The sequence below is a fragment of the Neoarius graeffei genome, chromosome 23 (genome assembly GCF_027579695.1).
Source record: "Neoarius graeffei isolate fNeoGra1 chromosome 23, fNeoGra1.pri, whole genome shotgun sequence".
Lineage (NCBI taxonomy): Eukaryota > Metazoa > Chordata > Actinopteri > Siluriformes > Ariidae > Neoarius > Neoarius graeffei.
In genome coordinates, this window is record NC_083591.1 from 45,065,836 (window position 1) to 45,082,834 (window position 16,999).

The 16,999-nt window shown below is 43.2% G+C and overlaps 1 protein-coding gene across 3 annotated transcripts in view; it reads right to left on the reverse strand.

Moving 5' to 3' along the window:
• LOC132871759 (receptor-type tyrosine-protein phosphatase mu-like) overlaps nucleotides 1–16,999 on the reverse strand; it is a 444,714-nt gene that overhangs the window by 112,463 nt on the left and 315,252 nt on the right. For 2 of the 3 annotated variants that reach the window (XM_060906242.1, XM_060906240.1), the window contains 5 exons: nucleotides 7,194–7,345; nucleotides 3,628–3,702; nucleotides 3,216–3,242; nucleotides 1,901–1,912; nucleotides 827–1,068 (listed from right to left, as the gene is read on the reverse strand). In XM_060906242.1, coding sequence (XP_060762225.1) covers nucleotides 827–1,068; nucleotides 1,901–1,912; nucleotides 3,216–3,242; nucleotides 3,628–3,702; nucleotides 7,194–7,345 — 508 coding nt within the window. The remainder of the gene's footprint in view (nucleotides 1–826; nucleotides 1,069–1,900; nucleotides 1,913–3,215; nucleotides 3,243–3,627; nucleotides 3,703–7,193; nucleotides 7,346–16,999) is intronic. The other variant, XM_060906241.1, reaches the window with a different exon arrangement.

Below are 16,999 nucleotides of genomic sequence, written 5' to 3' on the forward strand. Positions count from 1 at the left end.
GACAAAATAAGGATCACAGAAGAGATGAGAAGAGACCAAACAAAAAGACGAGACAAAATATGGACAGAAAAGACAAGAGACGAGAATAAGAAAAGATGATAAAAGAAGGGAAGAAGAGGAGAAAAGACAAAATAAGTCGAGAAGAGAAGCAAAGAAATAAGAAGGAATGAAAAGAGAAAGGATGAGACAGAATAAGAAAAAGATGAGAAACAAGGGGGGAAAAACCTAAGATGAGAGACAAACTGAGAAGAGACAAGAAGAGACATAAAAGTGAAACCGTAATGTGTGTGTGAGAGAGAGAGAGAGAGAGAGAGAGAGAGAGAGAGAGAGAGAGAATGTGTGTGGCTGTCACTAAATCAATATTCACTGTAAGTGATGACTGTTTAGTGTTTGTGTCAGACCCAGTCACATTCCAGCGTGTGAAGAGTGTGTGGATTCTCTCGCAGTATTACATGACTTGTGATAACAGAGTCCTGAGCGTGCGACTGAGAGAAACAGTGCACGCTTTCGAGGCTGTGTGTTTCTTTCTCACAGCGTTCTGCCTGCCAGAGCTGTGGAACGAGGCTCTCTTGGGATTTGTTTGTGTGTGTGTGTGTGTGTAGGTGGCATTGGCATACTCAGTACACAAACTACAAAAGCACACACACACTACACAATGCAAAGCATGAAAGAGGGAGGGATAAACAGAAAGAAAACACGAGAGACAGAACACAAAATACATTTATCATTAAAGGGTGCATTAACTATCCATAAACACTGTGTGTTAGCTAAGAAGACAAAACATGACGTAACACTGAAATGAGACAGATGACAGACACACACACACCTCATACTCCTCTTTGAAGCCGTATCCCTCGGCGCACTTCATCTGGGTGACGTGCTCGAGCAGGTCGGCCACGCGGATGGCCGGGTGGAGCTGACCCGTCTGATAGGGCACGTCCGCTGTCTCGCGCTTCCGGAGAGAGAGTGTGTGTGTGGAGTGCGTGGAGTGCATGGAGTGTGTGGAGTGAGCGTGGGTGTGAGACTGCACCAGGCTGCTTGTGTCGCTGGCCACCGTCTGCGTCTCGTCTTCAAGAGAGAGAAAGAAAGCACAGCAGACTTGGTGAAACTCAGAGAACACGTTAATTACAAAAAAAATTAAAAAAAAAAGTTACACAGTCTTTTACAGTGTCGTTACTATGTAATAACATGTAATAATGTTGGAATAGTGGCGTAGTTAGTAATATCGTCATAGTTCGACTGACAGTCTGGAGAAAAAAAGAAAGTTGCACTGTAAAAGAAAGTGTCCATTTGCGATTTAATTTGACTGGACAAAACAACATTGCGGGGGAAGGGGAAGGGGGTGGATGAGTGGATGCAGAGGGAGGAACACGTTCCATAGATCTTAATTTATTATTATTATTATTATTATTATTATTATTATTATTATTATTATTAATTTCTTCCTATATCTTCTCTATACCCTATAAATGATTTCACCTCTCACATCTATTCGCCATTTGCTTCTCTGGATCTGAAATTCATTTTTATGACACGATGAGGCACAGGCACTGTCGGAAAACAGCAAAGCATGATGTGGATGTGTGACATCACAATGACCGATTTGCTTCCTGTGCACGACACAAGCACGGAAACCCGTCAGAAATAAAACAAATCGTGATAAATAATAGTGATTTAAAAAAACAGATGACGTGGCACATTTCAGACGTGATGCTGTGACATGCCATGCGAGTCTGAGGCACATGGTGGCGCTAGGGTTGATATGGGTGTCTGTGTGTGTGTGTGTGACAGGAAGAGAGGGTGCGGGAGGGGGGCCGAATGGTGGACACCTTTTTTTTTTTTTTTTAATGGAACACACAACCTCCTTCCCCCAAAGAACAGGCAGACTGAGGAAACTTACCATTAATGGGGACTTTTTAAGCAGATACATTAGAGGTTAAATGTGAAGAAAGAGCGACAGAGAGAAAGGGAAAGAGAGAGAGAGAGAGAGGAGAAGAAAGAGGAGACAGGGTATAAGCAACAATACACCAAAGAGCACTGGCACACTACAAGCTCTGTTCGCTAGCCTGAAAGCCTGTGATAGCGGGGTGCAGATTAAAGGACTCTAAGGTCATCCAAAAGGGCGATGAATGAGTTTGGACACACAGCGAAAAGGACTGAAAATGAATTTCAAAATAGATACATATAACAGACTATGTAATTCGAGAAAGTACGTTTAATCGTTTCAATATATTTCCATAAAATAATAAATACTTTAATAATAAGTAAACCTGGTGATGGACCCCCAATCACTCATTATTCTGGATGCTTTTTTTTTGTGTGTGTGTGTGTGTGTGTGAAATAAACTTACGATAGTACAGCATCACATCTCTAGTTACACAACTCTTGCCAACATCCTTTAATATTTAATAAGATGCACTTTAACACTTTATGTTCTATTCCCATTACGTTGGTGTAACATTATGGCAAAAACCTAGGGGCACATTTTTGAGTAAAAGTCTGTAATAGAGTAAGAAAAAAAAAGGGGGGGTTGCTTTATTATTCTATTTCATCATGGGATAAATCAATAAATACTAGCAAAAGAGGAACACAAAAACAAGTGGGGCAGTGGGAACTAGCTAGAGGCAGGCGTGACTTTAAAAAGAATTGAAGAGGAGGTTGCTCTGGGAGGGAGAAGAAGGCGGAGAGAGCGGGGCCAATGATAAGCTTGTTTTTCTCCTCTTCAACTACACATCAAAAAGCGAGACGCATCTTCGCTAGACTTTATTGCTTAATTATTCTCTCAGCGATAAGAGTTCATAGTGCGCTGATAGCTATAGTCATGGATGCTGAACAAGCTGCTGCAACCATGGCAACAAGGCCGCACCCCTCCCTCCCTCCCTCCCGCCCCGCCCGCCCGCCCGCCCTAGAGTCCACTCCCCCCACATCCAGTCCACATGTCTGTCCATGCATATGAGAGGTCAGACAGGATGTGACACATCACACGCATGACATGCAACGCGGATGGGATGGAGTGAAGCCCCGCCTGCTGGCGGGGAAAAGGAGGGAGGAAGAGAAGCAACAGGCAGGTATGGAGATGAGGCAGCCATCTTTACTGCTAATAATAAACTGCAGTGACTAGAAAACACAGTGTCTTCCTCGTTTATCTGACCTACGACTCTGTGAACATACTAGCAGTGGTTATGGGAGGTGTGAACAAAAATATTTTCTCTCACCTAAGATGGCAGTGGGCACAAAGGGGTCTGGCAGGCGTTAACCATAAATTAAGAAGTGAGAAGGCGTGGTGGCCGATCAGAGAGAGAATTGAAGAGAAGAAAATGTATCATGGTTACAGTGACAATCCACTTTCAGAAAATGAAGAGAATAAAACCATCAAACTGATATATATATATATATAGATAGATAGATAGATATGGAGAGAAAAGGTAGAAAGAGAACTCCATGGCTAACAGATTAACACCGTTTTAGCATTGGCTGCCTCACAAACTTGCACTCTGGACAGACGGTCAGTGTAGTAGGACATTGCTGATGATGCATACATGTGTGCGCTTTTATAAGACTAATCACAGATAAGTCACAAACTGCTACTCTGCTAACTGGCTGAATAGAGGCCGTGTGTGCTGTTACCTGGGTAATAGGAGTTGGGGAGAGTTGTGCTCAGGGTGTTTGTCTTCACTGTAAGAGAGCAAGGAGAAGATCCAGCTACAGGACAACACACACAACGTGCAAAATTGCGATTAAAAACTTCATCCTCAACAGCGAAGCATTCGCACTAGTATTTCTTCACATCCCTAATGCTACGGTGGTGCTTGAAAGTTTCTGAGCCCTTTCGAATTTTCTATATTTCCGCATAAATATGACCCAAAACATCATCAGATTTTCACACAAGCCCTAAAAGTAGATAAAGAGAACCCAGTTAAACAAATGAGACAAAAATATTATACTCGGTCATTTATATATTGAGGAAAATGATCCAATATTACAGATCTGTGAGTGGCAGAAGTATGTGAACCTTTGCTTTCAGTATCTGGTGTGACCCCCTTGTGCAGCAATAACTGCAACTAAATGTTTGCGGTAACTGTTGATCAGTCCTGCACACCGGCTTGGAGGAATTTTAGCCCGTTCCTCCGTACAGAACAGCTTCAACTCTGGGATGTTGGTGGGTTTCCTCACATGAACTGCTCGCTTCAGGTCCTTCCACAACATTTTGATTGGATTAAGGTCAGGACTTTGACTTGGCCATTCCAAAACATTAACTTTATTCTTCTTTAACCATTCTTTGGTAGAACGACTTGTGTGCTTAGGGTTGTTGTCTTGCTGCATGACCCACCTTCTCTTGAGATTCAATTCATTGACAGATGTCCTGACATTTTCCTTTAGAATTCGTTGGTGTAATTCAGAATTCATTGTTCCATCAATGATGTCAAGCCGTCCTGACCCAGATGCAGTAAAACAGGCCCAAACCATGATACCACCATCACCATGTTTCACAGATGGGATAAGTTTCTTATGCTGGAATGCAGTGTTTTCCTTTCTCCAAACATAACACTTCTCATTTAAACCAAAAAGTTCTATTTTGGTCTCATCCGTCCACAAAACATTTTTCCAATAGCCTTCTGGCTTGTCCACGTGATCTTTAGCAAACCGCAGACGAGCAGCAATGTTCTTTCTGGAGAGCAGTGGCTTTCTCCCTGCAACCCTGCCATGCACACCATTGTTCAGTGTTCTCCTGATGGTGGACTCATGAACATTAACATTAGCCAATGTGAGAGAGGCCTTCAGTTGCTTAGAAGTTACCCAGGAGTCCTTTGTGACCTCGCCGACTATTACACGCCTTGCTCTTGGAGTGATCTTTGTTGGTCGACCACTCTTGGGGAGAGTAACAATGGTCTTGAATTTCCTCCATTTGTACACAATCTGTCTGACTGTGGATTTGTGGAGTCCAAACTCATGACAAAGACATGCGGTTAGGTTAATATGGGATGGCCTTGGGCTGAGGTGCCCTTGAGCGAGGCACCTAACTCCCAACTGCTCCCCAGGCGCTGTTAGCATGGCTGCCCACTGCTCTGGGTATGTGTGTGTGCTCATTGCTCACATCTGTGTGCACGTGTGTGTTCACTGCTTCAGATGGGTTAAATGCAGAGAGGAATTTCACAAGTGTGTGATGAATAAAGTTGTGCTTTCTCTCTTTCTTTCTTTCGAGATGGTTTTGTAACCTTTTCCAGCCTGATGAGCATCAACAACGCTTTTTCTGAGGTCCTCAGAAATCTCCTTTGTTCGTGCCATGATACACTTCCACAAACATGTTGTGAAGATCAGACTTTGATAGATCCCTGTTCTTTAAATAAAACAGGGAGCCCACTCACACCTGATTGTCATCCCATTGATTGAAAACACCTGACTCTAATTTCACCTTCAAATTAACTGCTAATTCTAGAGGTTCACATACTTTTGCCACTCACAGTATGTAATACTGGATCATTTTCCTCAATAAATAAATCTCATCTCATTATCTCTAGCCGCTTTATCCTGTTCTACAGGGTCGCAGGCGAGCTGGAGCCTATCCCAGCTGACTACGGGCGAAAGGCGGGGTACACCCTGGACAAGTCGCCAGGTCATCACAGGGCTGACACATAGACACAGACAACCATTCACACTCACACCTACGGTCAATTTAGAGTCACCAGTTAACCTAACCTGCATGTCTTTGGACTGTGGGGGAAACCGGAGCACCCGGAGGAAACCCATGCGGACACGGGGAGAACATGCAAACTCCACACAGAAAGGCCCTCGCCGGCCACGGGGCTCGAACCCAGACCTTCTTGCTGTGAGGCGACAGCGCTAACCACTACACCACCGTGCCACCCAATAAATAAATGACCAAGTATAATATTTTTGTCTCATTTGTTTAACTGGGTTCTCTTTATCTACTTTTAGGACTTGTGTGAAAATCTGATGATGTTTTAGGTCATATTTATGCAGAAATATAGAAAATTCTAAAGGGTTCACAAACTTTCAATCACCACTGTAACTAGCTCCTCGGAAAATTCATTCGCATTAAACACAGTTAGCATGTTGAGTTTTTCTATACGCACTCTTTGCCCAGGACAAAACCCCTCCCTGTTAGCACCACCAGACTTCTAGTTCTGGTCCTGTACCGATTCCCACTTCCACGCCAAGAACAATATGAACAACCCAATAAACATATGGCATTTTTATACGAAGTCTTGCCACTGTTTATTGTGTGTTAGCTCTGATACAACCATTTGCTCTCTCTTACCTCAACTCCTCACTGGATTACCCCTGTCTGACTTAGATGGTGTTTAATAAACATCTGCACATGGACCCTAACCGCTCCTGAGGATGCTGGATGCTTACATTATCCGTTTGTACCTTTCATTTAATGCTTTAATGCACTACTAGTGACCTATGTAATCAGATTTAACAATAATAATAGCCCCTAAATTAATATGCTGTCTAAAAAACTGGATTTAAATACCTGGCAGCTTTAATTGATTCTGGGCAAATGACTTATGAATGCACAAGCATCTTAATCACAATAATCAGGACAAAACTATTTGCCATTCAGGGGGCCTTTAACATTTTTTATTTGGGTGGATTATGATTATAATAGAATGCATTGCCATTAAAAAAAATCCCAGTATTCCTTCATTGTACTGAATAATAAATATAAAGTAATAAATAATAAACTCATTTTCTAGCGTAACATTTCTATACTAACGATTCATACAGGGACTTGTCTGGTGTACGCACCACATGTCGCGAAGTGTACTGTGAGGAGAACATTTTCGGAAGGCGTCTCCAACGTCAGTACTTTGTAACATGATATAAAAGAGTCTTATATGGAATGAATACGTTTACAAAAGAGAAAACAAAAGGGTGAAACAGTCCTGTACGAGAATTACGATGAATCTGGTGCAGTCAGCTTGTGCGTTATCAGATATCAGATTTCTGTCCTGGCTCACCATCACAATCTATGTTTGTGTTAGCAGAGCTTAACCCACTCGCACACAGCAAAGCCGGCATCAGTGAAATGGATCGATTAATCCATCTAAAGCTGCATCACAGACAGCGATCTGAGGACACGTCTGAGGGACAGGGATGAGACACCAGGTGTCTCAGTGTGCGTGTGCATCTGTGCTTGTGTGTGAGCTTAATACAGGTGGACTCACAGCGGCTGTTCAAGTTGTGAGTGTCCATGAAGGAAAGAGCTTCATCGCAGTTAGTGCCCTGCTCCGTGTAGCTCTTATCCATGGAGTTCACCATCACCGTCATCTCCTGCCGAGTGCTGCTCAGCGTCTCCTTGCGCTTCTTCGCCAGTTTCCTTAAACACAAACAAACAGAAATTGAACTCTTTTTGTTAACTATCAAACCACATACTAAATCTCTAAGGATATTTACCTCGCCCGTGACGGAGTAAGTGCGGTTTGTTTGTTTGTGTGTCTGTCTGTCTGTTAACAATCTAGCGTCTAGACCAGGGGTGTCCAAACTGATCCATAAAGGGCCGTGTGGCTGCAGGTTTTCATTCCAGCCATGCAGCAGCACACCTGATTTGGCTTATTCAATCAACTGACACACCCACCCTTTAATCAAGGGTGGGTGTGGCTGCAAGTATTTGACTGTGTGAAGACAGTTCAGTTGATTGAATGAGCCAAGTCAGGTGTGCTGCTGCATGGCTGGAATGAAAACCTGCAGCCACACGGCCCTTTATGGATCAGTTTGGACACCCCTGGTCTAGACGGTTGCACTGATTGACTTCAAATTTTCAGAGTAGGGAGGCAATGTGGGCGGCACGGTGGTGTAGTGGTTAGCGCTGTCGCCTCACAGCAAGAAGGTCTGGGTTCGAGCCCCGTGGCCGACGAGGGCCTTTCTGTGCGGAGCTTGCATGTTCTCCCCGTGGGTTTCCTCCGGGTGCTCCGGTTTCCCCCACAGTCCAAAGACATGCAGGTTAGGTTAACTGGCGACTCTATATGGACCGTAGGTGTGAATGTGAATGGTTGTCTGTGTCTATGTGTCAGCCCTGTGATGACCTGGCGACTTGTCCAGGGTGTACCCCGCCTTTCGCCCGTAGTCAGCTGGGATAGGCTCCAGCTTGCTTGCGACCCTGTAGAACAGGATAAAGCGGCTAGAGATAATGAGATGAGAAATTTTGGGGGTAATCGGGTCAAAATGAAGGTCACCAGAAAGATCAACCTTTCGGTCAAAATAACATATTTTCCATTATAACTCAAAAACGGTTGCCGATAGACAAATCTTTACTGTTATGAGCATATGGCCTTTCATTTGAACCCATGATCTTTGACCTTGAGTGAACTTGAAAGGTCAAACTCAAGGTCAGGGATTTTCAGAGGGCTGTAACTTGAAAACGGTTGAAAACAGTAGACAGATGTTTACCATTATCAACTTATAAGAAGTGCCATATGGGCTTTCATTTGGCACCATGACCTTTGACCTTGAACGACTCTGAAATGTCATGGATTTTCATAGGACTATAACCTGACAGCTGATGATTGAGAAACATTACCATCGTCGACATATCGGTATAAAACAAGTGCTGCCGGGCGAGGTTTGTTTTGCCTGGCAACACTTGTTTAGCCTTCATCTAAAATCGCCAGTATGTTAAATAGTGAAGCACAAATAAATAGAATCTGGGGCTTCCCTTGAAGTCAATATAAATCCAGGCAGGTTAATAGGTCACAGTAGAAATAAGATTTTAAAGCACAAAGCATTTCAGCGCACACGCCTAAAAAGGGGGAAAAAAAAAGAACACTATTCGAACCCTGAACTAATCAACGGCAAATCAGCATTAGAGTAATCAAAATGGAAGACATAATGATCTGCGCTTGATTGAGAGGGAGAGGCAACAGTCACAATTAAATTCTAATATAATTACAATCAATACCCCACCAAGACCCTTCTGGGAACCAGGCTCTTTGTAATTACAATAATACAGCTCCAAAAGCACTATTTCTCTCCACACGGTTTGTAGTTCATCTCATACATGCACGTTGCTGATTTCGAAATGAGAGGAATGAATACCACAGTGTGTGTATCAGGTAGCGATGCTAAGCCAAATGGCTGTCGCTGGGGAGAGGAAGACGAGGGAGACCTAATCAAATTGTGCACTGGTGGATCCATACCTATCAGACGCTAATTCGGTTGAGCAGTCTTTGTTTTCCAGATGCTCTGATACGCAAGGAAATGCAAATGAGGTAAAATTATCTGTCCAATCTGTGTGAGCGGAATTAAGAGATGGGAGGTGCTCCAGGCATGAGGCTATAAGATCTGGAGCAGTTTGTCCTCAAGGGAAAGACGCTAACATGATTTAGAGAAGTGCAGAGAGTCACGCCAAACCACAAAGTGTGGTCATGCTGGAAGTTTGTACCAGCTGCAGAGCACATTATACACTGAGCGTCTGCCAAGCCAAAGTGATGGGCAATGCTGGATCGAATATCGAGCATGATTGATGAGAAAAACCTGCAGTCTTATTGCTTTCATAAGTACTGCAAACTACTTAGAGCAGATTTTAATCCATTTAAAAACAATTCGGGATACATGGACTTTAGGGATGGAACACAATACCAGTATCTATACTTGTATCAGTATAGTGCTCCAAGTAGCTGTATTTAGATTTAAACTTAAAGTGGGTATGGCCTGAACCAAAAGAGGTTTTTTACTTTTTTTTTTTTTTTTAAAACAAACCCCATGATACACTCAAGAAAAAAATTCCTGGGGTAGAAATGCCAGCAGTGTCAGTAACACGTCAGCTATCAACCAAACTATATGCTTCCTCTGTGACATGTGAAGCCAATCGCTGCATCATTTTGCACGGGTGCTCACACTAGCACAGGGTAACACACCCATAGAAAAGTGCTATCTACCCTCTTCTACATACACGATCTCATGGCGCCCATGATTGGCTCGTGTCGCTGTGAACGATAGAGGAAAGAGAATACACCTTCCTTCCTACAACCCCGATTCCAAAAAAAGTTGGGACAAAGTACAAATTGTAAATAAAAACGGAATGCAATGATGTGGAAGTTTCAAAATTCCATATTTTATTCAGAATAGAACATAGATGACATATCAAATGTTTAAACTGAGAAAATGTATCATTTAAAGAGAAAAATTAGGTGATTTTAAATTTCATGACAACAACACATCTCAAAAAAGTTGGGACAAGGCCATGTTTACCACTGTGAGACATCCCCTTTTCTCTTTACAACAGTCTGTAAACGTCTGGGGACTGAGGAGACAAGTTGCTCAAGTTTAGGGATAGGAATGTTAACCCATTCTTGTCTAATGTAGGATTCTAGTTGCTCAACTGTCGTATCTTCGTACTTTTTCGTCGTATCTTCCGTTTTATGATGCGCCAAATGTTTTCTCTGGGTGAAAGATCTGGACTGCAGGCTGGCCAGTTCAGTACCCGGACCCTTCTTCTACGCAGCCATGATGCTGTAATTGATGCAGTATGTGGTTTGGAATTGTCATGTTGGAAAATGCAAGGTCTTCCCTGAAAGAGACGTCGTCTGGATGGGAGCATATGTTGCTCTAGAACCTAGATATACCTTTCAGCATTGATGGTGTCTTTCCAGATGTGTAAGCTGCCCATGCCACACGCACTAATGCAACCCCATACCATCAGAGATGCAGGCTTCTGAACTGAGCGCTGATAACAACTTGGGTCGTCCTTCTCCTCTTTAGTCCGAATGACACGGCGTCCCTGATTTCCATAAAGAACTTCAAATTTTGATTCGTCTGACCACAGAACAGTTTTCCACTTTGCCACAGTCCATTTTAAATGAGCCTTGGCCCAGAGAAGACGTCTGCGCTTCTGGATCGTGTTTAGATACGGCTTCTTCTTTGAACTATAGAGTTTTAGCTGGCAACGGCGGATGGCACGGTGAATTGTGTTCACAGATAATGTTCTCTGGAAATATTCCTGAGCCCATTTTGTGATTTCCAATACAGAAGCATGCCTGTATGTGATGCAGTGCCGTCTAAGGGCCCGAAGATCACGGGCACCCAGTATGGTTTTCCGGCCTTGACCCTTATGCACAGAGATTCTTCCAGATTCTCTGAATCTTTTGATGATATTATGCACTGTAGATGATATGTTCAAACTCTTTACAATTTTACACTGTCGAACTCCTTTCTGATATTGCTCCACTATTTGTCGGTGCAGAATTAGGGGGATTGGTGATCCTCTTCCCATCTTTACTTCTGAGAGCCGCTGCCACTCCAAGATGCTCTTTTTATACCCAGTCATGTTAATGACCTATTGCCAATTGACCTAATGAGTTGCAATTTGGTCCTCCATCTGTTCCTTTTTTGTACCTTTAACTTTTCCAGCCTCTTATTGCCCCTGTCCCAACTTTTTTGAGATGTGTTGCTGTCATGAAATTTCAAATGAGCCAATAGTTGGCATGAAATTTCAAAATGTCTCACTTTTGACATTTGATATGTTGTCTATGTTCTATTGTGAATACAACATCAGTTTCTGAGATTTGTAAATTATTGCATTCTGTTTTTATTTACAATTTGTACTTTCTCCCAACTTTTTTGGAATCGGGGTTGTACACAAAAAGCATAGCCAATTGTGGGCGAGGCGGCATGGTGGTGTAGTGGTTAGCACTCTCGCCTCACAGCAAGAAGGTTCTGGGTTTGAACCCAGTGGCTGATGAGGGCCTTTCTGTGCGGAGTTTGCATGTTCTCCCTGTATCTGCGTGGGTTTCCTCCGGGTGCGCCGGTTTCCCCCACAGTCCAAAGACATGCGGTTAGGTTAATATGGGGCGGCCTTGGGCTGAAGTGCCCTTGAGCAAGGCACCTGACCCCTAACTGCTCCTCGGGCGCTGTAGCATAGCTGCCCACTGCTCTGGAAAAGTGTGTGTGTGCTCATCGCTCACTTGTGTGTGTTCACTGCTTCAGATAGGTTAAATGCAGAGGATGAATTTCACTGTGCTCGAGTGTGCATGTGACAAATAAAGGTTTCTTCTTCTCAGTTTGGGTCCCAAGTATCCTGGCCATGCAGGATTTGAATTTGCGATCTCCGAACAATAGTGCGAAAACTTTTCTGTTGCCCCACTGAAGCATCGCTGCCAAGTTTTCTCTGGAAAAAACAACAACAACAACCCAAGCCTTCTATTTGTACTTGTTTATTTGTTGCTGGTGGTTTTTTTTTCTTCAAATGAATGTATTTATTACATCCGTAATGCACTAAAAACAAAGTACGAAATCTTAATACAGTTGGTAAGCTGCGACAGTTGGGTCCTGTCTCTGAGTATCCGCTCCTCGCTGTGTGACCTGTGGCTGTGTTTGACAGGAAGACAGGGAGCGGCTAATGAAGAGCGCTCGGCGTGCCATTTTCTCTCTTCCATCCTGTTTATTTCATTTAGTGCATGCTTCATAGCCATATGGTGGCACTTCCCCCACAGCCTAGATCTGATGCCACCACACGAGCCTAATAAATGAACAGTTACCACAAAAGCAAGTGTGACAATTGAACGCAAAAGAGTTTGCTGTGATTTTTGGAAAAAATAAAAATAAAAACCAGCCTGAGCCAGAGGAAAAAAACCCCAAACCAAACCCAAAAAAAAAAAAAAAACCCTCAAAAATCCCGAGTGATGATGGAGAGGAAGTGTTGGGAATGTGTGGTAAGTGCGAATTTGATCGGACTGGTTTTTCCTCGGTGAAACAGCACCTTTTTTTTTTTTTTAATCAACTTTCTTCCTTTCTCTGTTTCTCTCTCCTCTCTGCTTATGTGTGCAGTAAATGAGAGAGATATGGGGTTAGCAGCGTGGGACACACAGATCTGGTGCTGTTTGCTTGGCAGTGGGGGGGCAATATGGAGAGCTGTGGGATGGAGGGAATGCACTGTGCACCGACACACGTTGAGAGCGGCTCTCAAAATTAATCACTCCCCCATTCATAGCTCATTTAAAAGGAGCAGAAGAGCGATAGAGAGAAAATGCGCTGTACATGTGTTATGCTACATACAACCCAGCGAAAACTGTCAGCAATGCAGATCTACTGAAACTCATATTTTCATTTCGGGAGTTCACTGTAGCGCAACTAAAATGAGACGCAAACTTTTTTTTTTTTTTGAAGTTACAGCAGTTTGGTTAGAATTTTGAAGAAGTCCTATACGTCATTTTTTTTCATCTCAGGACTTTAAGCAAATTCGTCTGCAATTTTTAAACATGGGTCTAAACCTTGACAAGTCAAAGATATATTAAAAAGGCATGATCTGCAGTATGGGCGGCACGGTGGTGTAGTGGTTAGCGCTGTCGCCTCACAGCAAGAAGGTCCGGGTTCGAGCCCCGGGGCCGGCGAGGGCCTTTCTGTGCGGAGTTTGCATGTTCTCCCTGTGTGGGTTTCCTCCGGGTGCTCCGGTTTCCCCCACAGTCCAAAGACATGCAGGTTAGGTTAACTGGTGACTCTAAATTGACCGTAGGTGTGAATGTGAGTGGTTGTCTGTGTCTATGTGTCAGCCCTGTGATGACCTGGCGACTTGTCCAGGGTGTACCCCGCCTTTCGCCCGTAGTCAGCTGGGATAGGCTCCAGCTCGCCTGCAACCCTGTAGAACAGGATAAAGCGGCTAGAGATAATGAGATGAGAATGAGATGTTTCTTTCTTTCTGGCCCTGAAACTCAACTCAAAGCATATGTGGTTTCAGCACAGAGGGTTGGGACATTTGGGGAAATGGAAAAGCTTGTCATTGTGTTCATTAACACTGAAATTTGTTTCACATGCAGCAGAGGGCTCTAAAAATTACAAATTGCTCATTTAAATTATGATTCATTCAGCGCTGTCTTGCCAATTTAGTAATGTTGTGTTTTCAAACAACAGAAGCCACCTGCTGTGCATTTCCCTGATGTCACTTTCCTTTCTTTCTTCCCCAACTAAATAGAAAGAAACCTTTTTTAACCGAGGTGTTGCTTTCCAACAGCAGTAACATCGCTGCCTAAATACCGACTAACATCTTCAAAACAGTTGCACCCAGCACGAGCGAATTCATTTACAGCTCTGATCTGAAACAAATACCAGTGCGGGTATTGTAGGTTGCGGAATGGTGATTATGTTCTTGCGTATTGTAAGCAGATCTGTACGCTTTGTCAAAACAAAGTGCGACCATTATAGCCACATGGTCCAGGGGAATAGTGGAGCAGTGTGGGTAGGGCGAAGGGGAGATGAGTCAGACCCAGCAGAGAGTAAACGCTTGACTCAAAGACAACAGTCGCTTTGAGTTACAAGTCAAAGGTTGGTTTGGAACATGAGGGAGCTTTACATTGACTATGAGTGAGCTGCATTATAATGGCCAAGCATTTGAGCATTAAGGAACATAATCACTGCTTTCTGTACACGTTAATGCTGTTATTGTTGCTGTACCGTATATGTCATTCTAATTGGCCAGTAGATCTTATCTTAAGAGCCTAGCAGAGGATATAATAACCAAATCAGAAACACAAGGAGCTTCGATTTTCAAGGTTTAGTAGCTAGCACTGGTAAATATCAATAAATCTAATGCATGCTGAAGTATTTTGCGATACGTGCTTGTCCAATAGATAGCGTGAGATGGTGCTATGTAACGCATTCATGCTAAATTCCATTATCCTTATTACCAGGGTGTCAAGACTTTTGAACAGGAACATACCGTTGGATAGAAACAGAGCAGACAGTTGATTGGTCGAAAGCAACTGTCGTAGAATATACTGAACTACATAATGAAAATGTAAACTACAGGGTGTTTCAAAAAAAATTTGCTATCATTCTACAGTCTACTAATTTCGCCCGTTCTCGTTCAGTTGACCTCAAATTTTAACAGCATGTGTGGAAACAGGTCAAAATTTTATGTTTGTTTTTTGTTTTTAATCCTTTTAGGTATAGAAATGCCATTCACTGGAAAAGAAAAGGCGTTTTGTGCGTTAGAGTACGCTCGGACAAGACTGTGCAGCGTGCGTTTATGAGAGAATTCTCTAAAAACGCGCCAATTGTAATGCAGATTTGGACGTGGCGCAAAAAGTTGAAAGAGGAAGGCTGTTTGTGCAGGGCCAAAGGATCTGGACGACCACCAGCGTCGGAAGAGACGGTCGAGTGAGCGGGTTCGTGAATAGTGAAAATTTGTGAAATCGTTCATGGAACCCACATACCTTTGAATTTCTCATTCAAATTTTGAGGAATAAATTTTATATCGCTCAACATTAAGCCTGTTCAGTTTCATTTGCCTCGACTATGTAGTTTCTGGGATATTTACATCTCAAATAATATCACATTTTTTGAAGCACCCTCATCTCATTATCTCTGGCCGCTTTATCCTGTTCTACAGGGTCGCAGGCAAGCTGGAGCCTATCCCAGCTGACTACGGGCGAAAGGCGGGGTACACCCTGGACAAGTCGCCAGGTCATCACAGGGCTGACACATAGACACAGACAACCATTCACACTCACATTCACACCTACGGTCAATTTAGAGCCACCAGTTAACCTAACCTGCATGTCTTTGGACTGTGGGGGAAACCGGAGCACCCGGAGGAAACCCACGCGGACAACATGCAAACTCCGCACAGAAAGGCCCTCGCCGGCCACGGGGCTCGAACCCGGACCTTCTTGCTGTGAGGCGACAGCGCTAACCACTACACCACCGTTGAAGCACCCTGTAATTATAAAAGTTTTAAATATGTGAGAACATGTTCATATGCAAGCATGAGGGATGGCATTCCTGTGGTATCTAAGGGATTAAACAGAAGTGTATCCTGAGAAACTTGGGGTTTCACGCAATGCCAATATCTAGATCTGTTTGGTGCTCCAAATATTTATATCCGTAGCTGTATTCAGATTTAAAGCTGAAGTGGATGCGGCCTAAACTGGAAGGCATGTCATCCACAGCATGGCATGATTTGCGAATTTTGGGTCTGACTGTTCCTCAACCTCAGTTAAATCTTTCTTCTTCTTTCAGCTGCTCTTGTTAGGGCTCGCTACAGCGGATCATCTGGGGCTGCATATTTGATTTGGCATAGGGTTTATGCCCTTCCTGATGCAACTCTCCCCAATCTGTCCAGGCTTGGGACTGGCACTAAGTGCTTGTGCAACCCCAGTGGCTGGGTATTTTTTTTTTTAACCTAATCTGCATGTCTTTGAACAGTGGGAAGAAACCAGACCACCCAATGGAAACCCACACAGACACAGGGAAAACATGACAACACCACACAGAAAGGCCCCCTTTGGCCGAGAGGTTCAAACCCGGAACCTTCTTGCTGTGAGGCGAGAGTGCTAACCACTGCATCACCATACCACCCCATCCTCAGCTACATCACTGTTCTGTAATCTCACACTTTTTATTTTTGGGTGTACCGTACCTGATCGCAATACTTTCTAACAAAATTTATAGGTTCTGTTTCCTGAAATACACTACCGTTCAAAAGTTTGGGGTCACCCAGACAATTTTGTGTTTTCCATGAAAAGTCACACTTTTATTTACCACCATATTTTGTAAAATGAATCGAAAATATAGTCAAGACATTTTTCTGGCCATTTTGAGCATTTAATCGACCCCACAAATGTGATGCTCCAGAAACTCAATCTGCTCAAAGGAAGGTCAGTTTTATAGCTTCTCTAAAGAGCTCAACTGTTTTCAGCTGTGCTAACATGATTGTACAAGGGTTTTCTAATCATCCATTAGCCTTCTGAGGCAATGAGCAAACACATTGTACCATTAGAACACTGGAGTGAGAGTTGCTGGAAATGGGCCTCTATACACCTATGGAGATATTGCACCAAAAACCAGACATTTGCAGCTAGAATAGTCATTTACCACATTAGCAATGTATAGAGTGTATTTCTGATTAGTTTAAAGTGATCTTCATTGAAAAGAACAGTGCTTTTCTTTCAAAAATAAGGACATCTCAAAGTGACCCCAAACTTTTGAATGGTAGTGTATACCATATATAATATTATTATACACATAGAACACTTTATCGATG